The 16,021-nt window shown below is 39.9% G+C and overlaps 1 protein-coding gene across 41 annotated transcripts in view; it reads right to left on the reverse strand.

Annotated features, from left to right (window-relative positions):
* Nucleotides 1-16,021, reverse strand: part of MADD (MAP kinase activating death domain) — a 72,291-nt gene that overhangs the window by 33,515 nt on the left and 22,755 nt on the right. For 8 of the 41 annotated variants that reach the window (XM_064657920.1, XM_064657922.1, XM_064657912.1 and 5 more), the window contains 12 exons: nt 14,409-14,587; nt 13,600-13,835; nt 13,076-13,232; nt 12,004-12,107; nt 10,957-11,150; nt 10,031-10,311; nt 9,252-9,391; nt 7,904-8,005; nt 5,371-5,473; nt 3,533-3,719; nt 3,209-3,359; nt 1,043-1,249 (listed from right to left, as the gene is read on the reverse strand). In XM_064657920.1, the coding sequence (XP_064513990.1) occupies nt 1,043-1,249; nt 3,209-3,359; nt 3,533-3,719; nt 5,371-5,473; nt 7,904-8,005; nt 9,252-9,391; nt 10,031-10,311; nt 10,957-11,150; nt 12,004-12,107; nt 13,076-13,232; nt 13,600-13,835; nt 14,409-14,587 (2,041 nt within the window). Of the gene's footprint in view, nt 1-1,042; nt 1,250-3,208; nt 3,360-3,532; nt 3,720-5,370; nt 5,474-5,933; nt 5,994-7,028; nt 7,068-7,903; nt 8,006-9,251; nt 9,392-10,030; nt 10,363-10,956; nt 11,151-12,003; nt 12,108-13,075; nt 13,233-13,599; nt 13,836-14,408; nt 14,588-15,347; nt 15,405-16,021 lie in introns of all 41 variants that reach the window. The other 33 variants (XM_064657917.1, XM_064657919.1, XM_064657907.1 and 30 more) reach the window with 11 other exon arrangements.

Below are 16,021 nucleotides of genomic sequence, written 5' to 3' on the forward strand. Positions count from 1 at the left end.
CAGAGGGATTCAGTATCAGTTCAGAAGGACTCAACAGTATTTAGCCTGCAGCTATTATGTGAGTATAAGACTTAATGTTTGCATTCCTGCCACATAACTGCTCAATATACACATTCCCTTGTCTTATACCACATACTACAGATATAGGCCTCACGGTAGCACACTTTCAGAAGATTATTCTTTCATACAATGACTCCATTAAAATGTTATTTTAAACCAGCTGCAAGAAGCAATGGCTAAAATTTAACATATTTTTGCAGTTGACAAAAATTTTCTCATACGTTGAGGCTACTTTTCTCATGTTTACAACCAACAGTATGCTGGATCAACCAAAATATTTTTTTCTCCTCCACCAAAACAACCTGTAAAGCACTTTTTAGAGGAAACAGTTCAAAGCCTACTTTTAACTTTTTCCCAAGACATAGAGAAAAGCTATACTAGCTAAGAAATTAAGGCAGGAAAATTTCTAGCAACCAGCCTAGCAGATGCTGTTTAGACAGATATGCATTCTATTTGGTACTGCATGGAAGGAAAATCCATCAGTCCTGTTCACTGAAACTGTTAACACTACAACTAAACTTCTTTTGGAAATTTTATTGTTAACAATCAGCATATTCTGGGTCCCATTTCTATCAGGATGTGATCTAGATAATTCACAGGTAGCCAGCAATTATAAGAAACATTTATTACATGTTTCCATGTTTCCCTTCCACGGTTGCCCTTTCTGAAGTCCTGCTATCCCTGTTTCCCTTTTGCCATTTCCTGTTGCTTGAAAACAGCAATCACAGAGCAAAAAATAAAGCTGTTTAAAGTGTAATGAAATTTAGAAACAATTAGGATTAGAAAGGTTCTGGGAGAAAACTGCAGTGGATAGTTTAACCCAGAGCAGAGTGAAGACACATATGATTGTTTCTTGTGATCCAAGGTGTAAATGAAGCATGTTACAGCAGCAATGTAGTGTGTTAAAATGGAGAGAATGCAAATAGAACCTAATGCCAAAATAGAATTCCCTCCTGCACTTGACATGAATCTCAATACACACCAATGGAAGCAATAAAATTTTCTTCCTTTAGACTTCTTGTGTCAAACTCCCTTGGCCCTTTGCCTGCAGGGCTTGGTGGCTTTGGCATTATCTGAGGTACCGGCAGCTGCATCGCAGGTTTTGGCTCCACTCTTGGGGATGATCCAGGATCCTTGCCAACTGGAGTGACAGATCCATCTGTTGGACTGCGTTTTCTCTTTTCTGGTTCTTTAAAGAAAAGAACAGTGTTGAGAGAAAATAAATAAATAAATAAATAGATAGATAGATAGAAAAAAACATAAGGAAAAAGGAAATGAGAGTGGGAAAAGAAAGATGAGACAGATGGTCTCACCTAAATCATTAAGCCTGGCACTGAAACAGCTCAGTGCCACATTTGTTCCCCTAGGTCAACATGGCTTGCTGACAGCCTGACACATTGGTGGAAACAGTAGAGGAGAAAGCCAGAATGCTGTTTTAGGGTACTCAAATATCTCATTCCTGTATACTTGAAACCTAGGAATGTTCTCTGACACATTAACTGTACCATCTCCTCTGCCAAGTTGTGAAAAATTAAACAACTCTGCCTAAACTGCCAAGAATATCGCTTACAGAATATAAGTAAGCTTCTCTCACAGTGCAAAGGTGACAAATACAGTAGTTTTCATGGGTAACACTAAATGAAACCAGTTAGGAAAAAAACAAAAAGAACCTATCAGCTATAGCTCTTCCATCATTCTCCGAGACTTCCTATAATCCTATGTCCCAACAGGTAGTTTGGATTATTTCTCTGTATCAAACCTCACAGTCTGAATTACAGCAACACCTTCAGAATACAATAATTAAAATCTTGTTTTCCATAAAGAGCCTCCTTCAATCCTGCACAAACTGTTCCAATTGCTGACGAGTCTAACAGTCAAAACTTCATACCCTAATATCTAAATCTGTCATATCACTAGACCTTGTGATACCTTTGTTCAGTAGATTAAAGATTCTGCTATCAGCAACACAGTATGCATCATATGCGAACCAAACAATTTCAGGATTACTAGTTTATTACTAGATGTTAAATAACTTTAAGATAAATGCTATTCTCTATAAAACATCTCCTTAAATAACTAGCTCAACTAATTGAAAACAAGGTAAAACATATGAAACAGCTAAAATTTGACTATAAATTAAGATGTTATGCAATAATGAGACATATCATGGCTTTAAAAGTTTGCATCAATTTTTGTCTATTGTGACCTCAATTAATTTACTGGGTAAAGTCTACTTACCATCAAATTATGCTATCTGGTCTTTACTCTTTTATTACCATTGAGTTTTACATCAGCCATTCTAATTTTGCTTAGAATCAATGTCAGACTAAAAGGCTTGTAATTACCAAAATCAACCTACTCCCCACATTCAGGACTGTTCCACTAGCCCAGCCTTTATTACATTCCTCAGCATCCTAAAAATGATTGGAAATGAACACTTGTAAGCCACAGGGCATATCTAAGCCAACTCATAAAAAAATTCCTGAACACCAAGCATAAGGGATTTACTAGATGCTACTCCTCTGCTACAATGAAATATGAGATTACAACCGAGTCAGATATTAAGCAGACATTAAGCAGAGATGTAGCTTTTTGTCATCTTTTGCTATTTTCCTTATGCATGCATTTTCTTACTTTGCATTAAGAATCATATTCTTAAGAAAAAGATGAAAAATAAAGAGATATTTTCAGACTTTCCTCTTCAAGAGTTCTCAGTTGTATAAGAATTGTGTAATGCAAGGTGGTTGGTAAGATATAAGTCTCATAGGGTTCCACCTTATAAATATCTCCCTCCCTATTCAGGTTGCCTGCAACAACTTTCCAAGACAGTGACAGTTTTAGCTGAAGGTCCCCACTCTCAGAATTTCCACTTCACCTGTAAAAGTTCCAGGTTTTGTATTTCACTGCAGTTCCCATTTTCAATCAAATATAAGTATGGCCATTATTTTGCATTGGTCCAGTTGAATGTGTGTAAAAAAGAAAAAACACACTTCAAGCTTTGTAAGGTTTCAGTAACAATGGTACAATTCTCACCATTTTGAAAGTATTGTAAAACCTCTGAAATATCAGGAGGTACAACACAGCTACCTTCACAATAACGATCTTGTTTGGTTCATAAACACAGTATTCTCGTAAACACTCTTCTTACCTTTATTATAATAGTGAGTATGTGCTATCTCTAGCAGGCCAAAAACACTGGCCATGCCTCCCAGGCCAGCATTTGCATATGAATGCTCCAAGCTTAAGACTGTGCACTTCAGCAAGTCCAGCATTCCTTTATAAACCTTGCGGCTGATCTCCTGCAAGGACAATCCCGTTAGTGTTTCTATTTCAGAAGCGAGAAAGTAATTCAATAACTTAAATTCCAAAACTGCTGTAACATCAGCTTTTAGAAGGCAATGAACAAAAACTTCCTACAAATTGAGCCTCAGCAGACACTGAGTGTGAGGACCCTGCTGAATTCAGCACTGACCACGTCCTGTATGACATCCTGTCGAGCATCTTCTTCTGACTGGATGGTGCGATTCAGCTTGCTTAGTACAAAGACACGGAGCTGCTCACTCTCCAGCAGACGTCGGACTCTCTTCATATTCAGCCAGCCAACACCCTGCCCATCAAGAACATTGTGTACCACCTCCTTCAGGAACTGCTGGTTCTCACTGAGAGATTTAAGAGAAAGCAAAGAAAAGTTAACCCTCTGCTTACTTTGGCTTGCATGGGAAGATAGATATGGCCAGGACACACAGAGAAATACCACTGAAATGGTTTATTGCTTAAACATTGTTAAAATCATGAAAAGGCTTTTGGCGACTGTAGCAAACTGTGCAAAGAAGTAACTGCCCCTCCCCGAATATGCCCACTAATTTGGACTACGACAGAATTTGAGATACAATAAAAGTAGTACTATTGCCCAATTATCCCAGGAGCAGAATGTATCCAGAAGTGTAAAAGACTGGGATGCTAATGGCTCAGTCAAGGTGCAAACTGACAGTGCATAAAGTAACCACCCAGATGCTGAGGGCATGCACGTCCAACACCTCAGGCTACAAGATAGCTGTTAAACAAGATCGGGAGAGAGGCAAATCCGGCTAGGCAGGGTAGTGTTTCTTTATCCTTACACAAATGACTCAGCTGTGATAACTCCCCTCTGGGGAAGCACCAGAACAACTCACACACAGCCTGAAGACAATCCTCTCTGCTGATGGGCCATAATTGACTCACTTGTGCTGATGTAACAGGCAGCTGTAACATCTTAAAAGGTGTCAAAGACTCCTGAAATGATGCAGCATTATGTCCATCGTAAAACTCCCTGCCCCAGGGGAGGTACCAGAGGCATTCCCACCTCACCTAAGCCCAATAAAAGATGTCAGGAACTTCACTTAAGACATAGGACTTTCCTTACTACCCTGGGCATCATTAACTTCTTCCTTCACCACCACTGGCTTTTTCCCTCCCAACCCCAGGTTTCCCTCAATGGATCCAAACTGCAATCATCACTTCAACAAAGCTGACACTCTCATCACCCAGAAGAACACAAGAAGAGATCAAAGGGATTCCACTGGAATCCATGAAACGGTGACATTTTTTTTTACTTAATGTCTTTTGGTCACACTCTCTCCCCCTTTCTCTCTTTTCCCTATTTCTTTCTATCTCTACCTCACATTTACTGTTGAATAAAAATCTGTACTACTGACTTTAGTATATGGTCTCATTTGCATCTTAGTTTGGGCAGAGGCATCTCTCTAATAATTTTAAAGAACCTGCTCATAACACTTGTCTCCCAAACCCAGTAGCTCACAGTAAATTTCACTCTACCTGTGACTGCTACATAAGAATGGGAGGAGAAAGCACAGGCACAGGTCAAGTAACATTTACTTGTACTATTCTGAGTTCCTCCCCAAGGCTGAGAAAATCATGTCACATGAATTCATGGAATCAAACTGCTTCATTTGACTCAGTTGATCCCCTGTGTGGTGCATTAAAACTCTGCTGGTTAGATCACCTTGTCAAGAACACACTCAGTTACAAAGAATAACTACTGAGTTAAAGTAGGAACCTAGAAAAATTTGGATCTCAGACAGAAAGAGGATACATTTTGAAGCACAGAAAAATAAGTATGTGCACTATTAACTGTAAGACCATCCATATGGAATCTTCCCAGACAATAGTATGTCCAGGTCTAGGGTCACAGAAAAGTGCTACTTAGTTTTCAAAAGCTAGACTTTTGAGAAGACATTGGCCAAGTATGAGGCCACTCTAACTACACTGTACACTCAAAAAACAATACTACACTCAAACTAGCAATATTACCTGGAATTGCTAGTTCGTCCCTGAGGCGATGGAGATTCCCTCTTCACTGTTGGGCTGTGCTTTATGACTGAAGATTTTTGATCCACAAGAGCTCGTCTATTTCCTAAAGAGAAGAGGAAACAGGATGAGAGAAAGGGGTGGGAGGAAAACATTCTGATCCCGGGACAGTAACAAGCAATGCTAAAGTTGGCTAACACACCTATTTGAATCACAGGTAACAGACTTCAAACAAAATGGAAACTCCAAAAAAGCAGCAGCATATATCATATTCTAGCATCACACATCGGCAGAAAACAGTAATGGGAGTAATGCAGAGAGAAAAAGAGAAGATGGTAATGGGAGCAGGAGGTGAGAGGCAGGAAAAGTTCTGGCTGCTCTGCATGCAGTTCCACAACAAGAACCATCTTCAAATTAGTCACTATATGTAAAAGCATAATGCATTGAGGGTGACTAGTATAGATCATGTGGTACTGGTTACCCAGCGAGAAAGGTAGCCCAAAGTCAGGCATAGGGAATGCTGGAAACTGTTACATCATGCACAGCTCATGCTGTAGGGAACCCACCTTCATTGCTTACTGGGCCAGCTTCAGTAATAATCTCCATTATAGTATTTAACCCAAATACTGGGACACAAAATATACAATTAGTAGTGTACTACAATATCTACACGCCCCACTGTCAGCATCAAACGAATCCAGCTACCAGCTTCTTCCCAGCCCTCCCTCAAAACAAAACCCAAATGAGACTAGAGCAGGAAGGACGCTTGAAAGCCCAAGACCACAAGGGCCAGAATAACTTAAGAGATAGTGCTTGACTTGAAATTTGGTATCGTGGAACCAATGTATTGCATCTTCAAGGACATCGCTGCACGTATTGTGTTTGAATAGCACTATGAAAAACATCTGCATCACCGAAGAAAAAATATTAATGGATGCGCATGAAATAAAAATTAAAAAGGAGGATGGAAAGTGGTCAAACAGCAGCAATGAGATGGAGTCCCAGCATCATTTCCCATTACAGTTAGAAACACACACTTGGCAAGAACAATGCAGCAATTTTATATCTCTACAATAAAGACAAAAGCATTTAAAAACCACTGAAGTGCCCAGTGGGAATCCCAGTGAGCCAGCATGCACATGTAAATGAACACAAACACACACACACACACACACACACACACACACACACACACACACTTGCACATGCATAAAAGAGACTGAGCTACTCCACGGAAATCCCATCCTCATATCTGCATAGTAACTTCAAAGGCCCTACAGGATTAAAATAGTCAAGAAAAGAACATCAAAGTGCAGAAGATGAGGCACAAAGCATGAACGTGGAATGGCAAACCCCATCACTGTTTTCTTCCAATGCATGGAATCAGTCATTAAGTTTACTCAAGGAAATAACCCCGACATGAAGCATGTTTCTTATCCAGCACAACTGGACATGAAAACATAACCAACTGGTAAAAGGTTGATAAAAACAACTGTGCAGAGTCTCTGCTAGTGTTTTCACCCTACCAGTCCTGTTACTCCTCATTTTACATATAGGGAATGATTACTTGTCTCAAAAACAAAGTCCAAAGCAGAAACACAAAATCCAGCTTTTGGTCTTTGTTTCTACAAGGTCAAAGGTCAGCAAAATATCATACCAACCTTCATCCACATCCCTTCCCAATTCCAGATTAAAGTAATCTTTACCGATAAAAGTGATGAGGAGGAAAAAATAAATGAAAAAAATCAACATATTAAAACAAAAGCAGTACGTTCTAATCAGACAGAATAACTCAAAAGGCAAAATAAAATCTCTCCCCAGTTTAGCATCTGAAAAGGTCTCAGCACTAAGGCATCAGCACATGGTCAGTCATCTTGTGTTATTACAGCTGGTACAAGGGTGACCAGGCTTTCTAACTTCCCATGGTACAAGGGTCATTTCTCTAGTGCCCATTCAGACATATTAACTGTTGATACTGCAGACAAACAGATGTTCTAATGAAAAGATTGTGTACATGTGCTAGGGATTGATCTTCACTCTGAGAGAGCTGAAGTATAATACTTATAATTTGATTTTCTATTTAGTGATCTGAAAAGACTACAAACACTTCAGAAACTCACATAAACTGCAGTCTCCATGGGAGGATGGCATTATCCCCACTTACAAAGGCAGCATCATTGCTCTAATAATTTACCTAAGGCTAGTCATGAAGATAGTGGCAGCACAAAAGTAGGACCTACCTCTTGGTTCCCATTCTTTACACTAAGTACTTAAAAACAAAACAAAATACAAAACAAAACCAACATTCATAACGTATCTGTTAACTCAGGCTAGACCAGACACTCTCCCAGCCCAATTTTTAGGAAGAAGACTGACTGAGAAATATCAAGACAATTTACTGTCTTGATTCTTAAGACAGGTACTACCCCAACAACGAAAATGCATCACCCCCAGGATTACTGTTAGACGTAAGACCTCAGACTTCCAAGTCACAAGAACAGTAAAGGCTGTAGAAGACAAAGGGAAAAATGGTTACCTTTCAGGCTGGGAAAAGGAGTATTCTTGTCTCTCCCAACTTTCGTTGGTAGGGCTAAGTTGGACAAACTGAAACTTGTGCTGTGGTTTCTGTACAAGCTGCCTAAGACAGAAGAAGAAAAAAATTAAATGCCTAGTGCTCACTGCACACACAATTTTCTGTAATTCACCATCTTATTCCAGATCCTTAATGATTAAGTTGTTCTTTATTACCCAAAAGTCTCACAAGCATAACATGATCTCATTTACATTGCAACCAAATCTATAACCAGATTATTCTAAACTGTACAAAAACATAAGTTTTAGCTTTTACGTCACAATAATTGCTGTTGGATCTTTGAGTCTTAAATGTAATAGCAGTGTTCACCTGTCTTCCTGCACTTAAACAGATAACATCACTTTAGCTGTATTTTCTAGTTTGATCCTCTTTTGGGGGGCAAAGGAATGACTGGGCCACATGAGAAAAAAGGGTGACACATCTCCAAACCTGTACCTCTGAAGTGAGGACTGTGCACTGTGTCTTGTGAAACACTGTAAATCTGTCACAGAACCGTGCTTTTTGAAACAGAAGTTTTTCATTTATTAGGAAAAAACATACGTTCTACCTGGTACAGACAAATCTTAAGAACGTGATAATGTTATCACCATCTGGTTAAGCCTCTAGACAGCCTGAAAGCATCACATTCAGATCACGGAGCTGATTAACACTTTAAGTTATTTATTTAAAATGTCAGCGTACTATTTCAATTTGCTTTGGTTCCTTCTTTTTGTTTTTTTGCAGCCTTATTTTAGTAACAGTCATTTTACCAGAACATCGAATATATTTTCCCCACTGCTGCAAACTTCTTTCACTGCTCCCCGCTATAGTGCAAGACTCAACTGGCCATGTCTTCTCACTAAGAAATTCTAAATTAGTTTTCCATGTCTGTAGGGTTTTTTATTAAAATACAATTGAAAGTAGGTGAGCACGGTCAAGAAATTGAATTTGGCACCTAAACACACAATGTGGCAGCATGGAAGGTATACCACTGTAAGATTTTTGTATCAGCATGATGCTTTCTTTGAATGAAACTGAAAGAATTTCTCATCTGTGCCCTAAAGTGCCACACAACTCAAGGGGCTAACTACATAAACAAAGTCCTTCTTACTTACTTTATGAAAAAATCATAAAGCAGTAGTTGTCAGTAGTGTAAGATAAATAGGTCCTGTGGCTCCCCACATGATTTCTGGGGAGTTGATAACAATTTGACAACCAAGACATTCTCTTAACTAGCAATCCCTCTATTCCATCTCTCTGTAAGCTCTAATATAATAAATAAAACTGGCTTAATGAATGCACTTGTACATACTTGCAAAAGACATGATGCCCCCAAAACCTTCACTGCTGTTGTTGGAGACAGTAGAGTTTGGGGAGCTGGCCCTGGAATCTGAATCTGCATCAGAATCATTGGCCAGTTTTAAACTGTTTGGCCGGAGTAACTTCTGAGACCTTTAAAGATATTAAGTACAACGATTATTAGCATTTCCCCCTCCCATCCCAAAACAGCACATTGTATGACTGTGGGAGACTGATGTTGGTCTTATTCCCCACCAGTTTTCACTACACTACCTTTACCTCTTGGGAAAGAAAAGAAAAAACAAGAGAAAGAAAAAATGAGAGAACTGAACATCTTTACATTCAGGCTCTTATTGCCTTTCAGGGCATGCTGAAAACTTGTCTACAAAAAGGCATTGGTGGATTTGAGGGTGAAATGGTTCTGTTTTGAAAGCAATAACAAGAAAACCCATTGTCACCAATCACTATGCTATCTTTCCCCCAAAAGACAAAGCTTCACACAAAAAAAATTGCTTGACGGTTTTCAGAAATCAGTAGGTGATACGCTAGAATGTTCTAGAAAGAACTGATAATTCTCATAGCTCCTACTGCTTACATAAAAGCAAGGAACTGAGGGAACTGAGCAAGTGCTTTTACTCAAACCAGAAGGGTTGACAGCATTTCAATATTAGATGAGAGTGATCAACAACACATTTCAGGTGCAAAAGACATTTGAATGAATGTTAAACTACATGAAGCAGACAGAAAACCCAGAAGTGCTGTACAGAAGGGCAGGAGACAAGGAGGACTCACCTGCTTCCATTGAGATTCTGGTCAAATCTTGGGGTGTAGCTCTCTTCCTGCTCATCATCTTCATCCTCCGTAGGAAAACCATACTGAGGTTCAAAGTATGGATTGTCATACTCTCGCTTCCTCACCACCCCTTCTGAGGAGCTCATGCTGCCAGCTGCAATGTCACTCTCACGACGATCCAAGCTTATCTTGGGAAAGCTTGGTTGCAGTGGCAAGGAAGGGAGGTGGTTTGAAAATCCAGCAGCCAACTTCTCTTCTATTTCTGCTGAGTCTGCTGCCTCCTGTGGACCAGTCAAATCATTGATCTGTTCGCTAGTTTGCATTACATACAACTGAAGGGCAGGACAAGAACAATTATTTCAAACTGGGAAGTTTGCACAGTCTCTGATGCTTGCTACTGGGCCCCCCCCCCCATCCCCACTATCTGTGCCTCTAACCTAAGACTTTATACATACTGCAGTATTTGTGCATTGTTCTCAGGACTTAGTCCCCTGTAAACCAGATCTTAACAGTAAGTCTTAGCTCAAGATAATGGCTTTCCATTACCATGTTTAGTGGTTATGCAAGTAATTCCCATTCTTCTCAACCAACCACAGATTCATAAGTTTCCCCACACCACTCTGTTCCTCTAAACACATCAGGTCTTTCCAGGAATTCCTGTAGTCACAACCTGGACCTTTTCTCTCTGCTAGTGTTGCATTTTTCAATGCATTGGAACTTTTTGTACAGGAATGGTCTATCCCAGCACAAAAGGGTACCAGCAAACTCCACCTTCCTCAGAAGTCCAGGGAGAGCATGCAATTTAATCTGTGCATGGTTTCACAGTCCTATTAGCTTTTGCCCTTCTCAGAAAGAACCATGTGCATTCTCCCATTCTTTATCTCCTAATATGTTGATCTTGAGGCTGAACTCATCTCAGTACACACATGATTTGCTCCATGGATGACAGTGCTGGGGCTGCTACTGGCTGTAGTACTGGAACTTGAACGAGGCTGATTGTTCTCCTGGGAGTTCTCACTGTCCATGGTCTGTTCATCCATATCCCCTGAATATTCTTGAAAATCATCAAATTCCACTTCACTAGCATCACCAAGGGCTGCATGAGTCAGGGGGTCAACATCTGCAAACACATTATTTTTCATTAAACACTTTTTTCCTCAGCTTTTTGTCCAACTAACTAAAGACCCCTAGCAGATGAGTACTGCTCACCAGAATAAACTTGTACAAAAATTTAGGTTGTAAAGGGCTTTTGGAGGTAACCTATTCCAACTCTCTGCTCAAAGCAAAGGTTAACCTCAAAATTAAAGTAGGTTTCTCAGGGCTTTGTCCCACTGAGTTTTGAAAGTTTTCAAGGCTTGACATTCTACGGTGATCCTGGGAACCCGTTTAACTAAAATAAGCATGAAGTTCTTTTCCTTATGTCCAAGCAGAGCTTCTTTTGTTGCAGCTTATGATTATTTACCTCTTGTCCTTGGGACATAAGACATGTTTTGGTACTCCTAGATTTTTATTGAAGAAAGTGAGAGTTTATGCAGCTTCCATACAAGCCACAGAGAATGCATTTTTTTGTCTCTGTTAGGATAGAGTGATACATTAAAGCCAGGACTGAGAACCAATATGCAGGGGCAGAAAACAGCTCCCACTCTGCTACCCATATTGCACAGTATTTACTGGAAACAGCAGGTTGGTTCCAGATCTAGTGAGACAGTTTTGTTCAGCAGCACCTATTTCTGTTCTTCCTCCCCATAGTGTCCTTTGTAGGGCATTGTTTCTAAGCAAGAGAAATGTCCTTTTTCAGCCTACCCCTGGATATTGAAGGAGTACTTCTACCTCAGAGTAGAAGAGAGGACCTCAATGGAACAATACCTTGTTCTGATTCAGGGACTTAGGGGAAACATTTTTCCCAAAGTGCAGATGAATGGTGAAAGGGAACCCATGTGGACCTCGTGAAAGTAAAGCTCAAAGTTACTCACTTGGGGTATCACCATTAATGTCACATTTCATCATCTCACTGACAAAGTCACCAAGGGAGGAGTAGGAGGAACTTGAGTCGTCATAGTCGACACTGTCACTGCCACTGCCACAACAGGTGAGAGAGAGAGATGAGTGGCAGCATAAAAGCAACAGCAGGGCCTGACATTTTAAAGATGTGAATTGGCACTGTCTTCATGGATAAATCTCATATTATAGTATCTACAAGCAAATTTCACAAGCCAGCTTCATGAAAGGTCAGAGCATAAAATATAACTTTCAGGTACATAAAGAGAGACGGGATTTAAAGCCTCTTGGCAAAGTTAATGAGGCCATGTATAAGTGAGCAGAGAATGGTGCATTAATTCACAAAATATGTATGTGTTTATGTAGGCCAACTTCAAGAGAATAGGAAATCACAAATAAAAGCATTTCCTTTTTGCACTAATGATAAAAGCCACTCTGTTAGCACCACTGGTGCTGTGTAGAATGTAAAATATGTGCAAGTCCAAGCCTGAAATATCTCACAGACTAGGAGAGAATGAAGGATAATGAAACAATCACAAAACTCCAGGAAATATGGGCAAAACCTACTATAACAAAAAAGTTTCCTTTCATTTTACTGAACGCACAAGGAGATTGCAGGCAGTGGGTAGTACTAACAAGCATTGCATAACTGTGGGCAGGGAATAGAGATTTGAAAGAGCGGTAGGATGGGTGGGAGTATTTGTAGTACTGCAATAGAAATAACTAGAGAAGGAACAGCATGGAAGAAAAAAAATCTTAGGGTGTGAGGATATGCCAAATGTCAAGTGGCATAGAGGTAGCAAAAGAAAACAGGAAAATACTTATGGAGAACCACTTTAAATGACGACACTAACAAAGGGTTAAGAGGTTTGTTGTGATAACAGAGCAGTGCAAAAATTTACTTCAGTGTCAGTACTCCGCCCAGACAGAAGAAATTAAACAGCAACCTGGCAAGCTACAGGAAAAGGCTGCAAACATGAAGTAGGAAGAGAGGTTCAGCAATCTGAAGTAATTATCATGTGTTCTAGGGCCATGTTCCCTACTAACCTGTCATCAGTGGGATCAGAATCTGTTTCTTTCTCTGCTGGGATATTCAGTGCTTCAGCCAGCTGTGAATTACTGTCATAGACTCGATAGTGGATCGGCTGCAGCTGGTGAGCATACCACTTGGGTTTGTCACCAATCAGGGCTGGGTCAAACATGTCTGCACAAAATACAAGGAGAGAATTAATTGAACTAATTTGTTGGTGCCAAAGGCTTCATTCACAGTGAAACTACCCTTTACTGACTCTTGCACAAAGAAAGGGACAGTCTCTACTCTAAGAAGCCTACAAGACTTCTCTGTAATGAAACAAGACAAAAGCTAAAATTAATTGAAGGAGTGGCAAACAGCGGAGCTAACTTGGTAGAAACATGAATATACACATAAAAATAGAAAAATATTCTTTGAACTGAATTTCCCTCCCCATCAGGAACAATACGGTACAAAATTAAGTCCTTCCCTAGAATCTCTTTGCTTTTTAAGTTCCTGCATTATGTCCAAGTGCAGGAAAGATGAGACCGAAACTTACTGTTATGAATTCTTTGGAAAGCATAGTTAGTAGGATTGAGTGACCATTCTCCAAAGTATTCTACTGCCTGTGTTCTGGAAAGCTTATCTGCAAAAGGTGTTTGCTTCGGCCTAGAGGCAAGAAAAGAATTTGCCTGGAAGGCCACCACTGGTCGTGGGAAGAGACGAAGAGTGCGAGTATGCATTTGGAAACCTTGCAAAACATTTGGTGAGTTGAAGAATCTCACCATAGCAACTCTAAAAAGAAACAGAGAACAATATATCAAATAAAAACACAGAACATAACAGAAAAGAAGACAGAGAGGCTTTAAAAGTTATGCAATAGGCAATGTTTCAAACCTTTGAAGAACAGGAACCTAAGTCATCTTAGAAAACAGTTATCTTGAAAAAAATAAAAGCAAAAAAACAAACCAAGACCCAAGAAATCACTTCGTTCTAACTCACCACCTAGTTCACCAATACAAAGGATGAAGGATATAATTCTCATATCCACTAGCTGAGGTGACAACTAAGTCTCCAGCTTTTTTTGTAGTTCAAGGCTTGTGATTTAAGCTAAGGATACAATATCAGACTGACAAATCCAGGTAAAGTGGATGATTTATAGGAAAATGCAAGAAACAAAACACGCCCTCAAGATACACTTATGTTCATGCAGTTAATAGATCTGAGATAAACACTGTAATTTCTGCTCTTTTTCCCCCCATGATGTGAAGTAGAATCTGCAATAGAACCTGGAAGATGCTGTTTCACCCATAGAAGTGTTTGTGCTTTTTTATGAAGACTCAATGGTACCTTGCTGTTCAGCCTCACCTGGTAGCCACATCGACAGAGTCCACATCATTTCCATAGATCAGGGGGTTGAATTCTGTGGAAGGAGTAGACTGCAAATCATTCTGTGGTCTTCCCAGCAGCAGTGGCACCTCCTGCCCCTCCTGGAACTTCTCTAGATTAAGAATGGGCTGAGTATTCAGACTCATGCTGGCCAGGGCCTAATGAAGGACATTATGCACACATTCAGCAAGAACAGTTATTCAAGGAACAAAAGAGAGATCAGAGCTACCCTGCCCTCTAGGCAATTGCAACAATTGTGCATGCTCCATTAATTTGTTTTAAACCACCTCCTATGCTGAGTCAATAAATATCTCCAGGCCCTCCTTTATGTTTATTGTCATAATGATCTCTTCATTTCTTAAACAGTTCTGGAGCCAGTCAAGGAGTAGCACAGAAGTCCACTTTGACAGATCATTCCTGACACGAAAACAGATAGACCAAATAGGATCACAAGTAGTATGGCTCCGTATATGACTTACTGTAGAGTTATTCCCATGTGCAGTTTGAATACATCTTGGGACCTAAAGGCCTTGAAATTTCCCTTGCAACTTGGCCATTCAGCCAGTGAGTTTGATATACCAGGACAATGTGAAGACACTTTAACACAAACATCTGCCTGTATCCCTGCAAACCTCCACTTTCCATCTAATTGGAGTCTTCATCTCTCCATAAAGCTACCATCCTCTTCAACCCTCATAAAGTTTTCATGGATACGCACTGGAGCAGCACAAGTGATAAATCAGTCCTGGACACCCAGACCTATCCTAAATCTTCCTCATGTATCCCATTTGCCCACTGAGGCTTCATCTTTTCATTGAAAAAAAATACATAAAACCAAACCAAACAAACAAAAAACCAAAACCTCCAAAGGAAAAGTGTAAAATGGAAAATTGAGGGGAAAAGAATAAAATAAAGAACCTTGTTGTCGGGAGTGAGCAGCTGTTTCTGAGTGATTGCAGTCATGCTAACCAGACACTGGAGGCAAGATGGAAGATCATATAATAACACCACAGCAGCCCATCAGAGCCAAGACGAACACATGATCACAGAGAAACAGATGGAAGGAAAAAAAAAAATCTATTACTACCAAATATCACAAATGAGAGGAAACAAAAGGGACCACAAAATAAGCACATCTTAGGAAAGAGGTCTAACTGCCCCACCCCCAAACATTCACATCTTGCCACTTTGGAAACTGGAAAGCCTGCTGTCCTTAATGATGCAGCTAAGAACTTCCTACTACAGTTTAAAAGCAGATATCCCGAAATTCATTAATTGACTCTAAGACCCAAAGGCACACAAAACATTAACCTTAGTGATGTGGGCCACAATTTTGTCTTGTCTACTTTGTACAGCAACCAGCAGCACTCCTTTGCCAATGGTAAACTCTTAATGATAATGCCCATAAGGAACACATAGGGATGTAAGCTGAATTTGAGTGCAGACTCTGAGAACCTTAAATATGGTTTCAAAAAAACTGCAATTTGTTCTTCTGATACCCAACTTTACCCTAGTGAGAGAGTTTTGCTAAAGAGTGCCAGAAATTGCAAGGGGGTGAGGCAGCAGTGGGGGGAAGGTTGTTGTAACAAAAC

Source organism: Pseudopipra pipra, chromosome 6 (assembly GCF_036250125.1).
Source record: "Pseudopipra pipra isolate bDixPip1 chromosome 6, bDixPip1.hap1, whole genome shotgun sequence".
Lineage (NCBI taxonomy): Eukaryota > Metazoa > Chordata > Aves > Passeriformes > Pipridae > Pseudopipra > Pseudopipra pipra.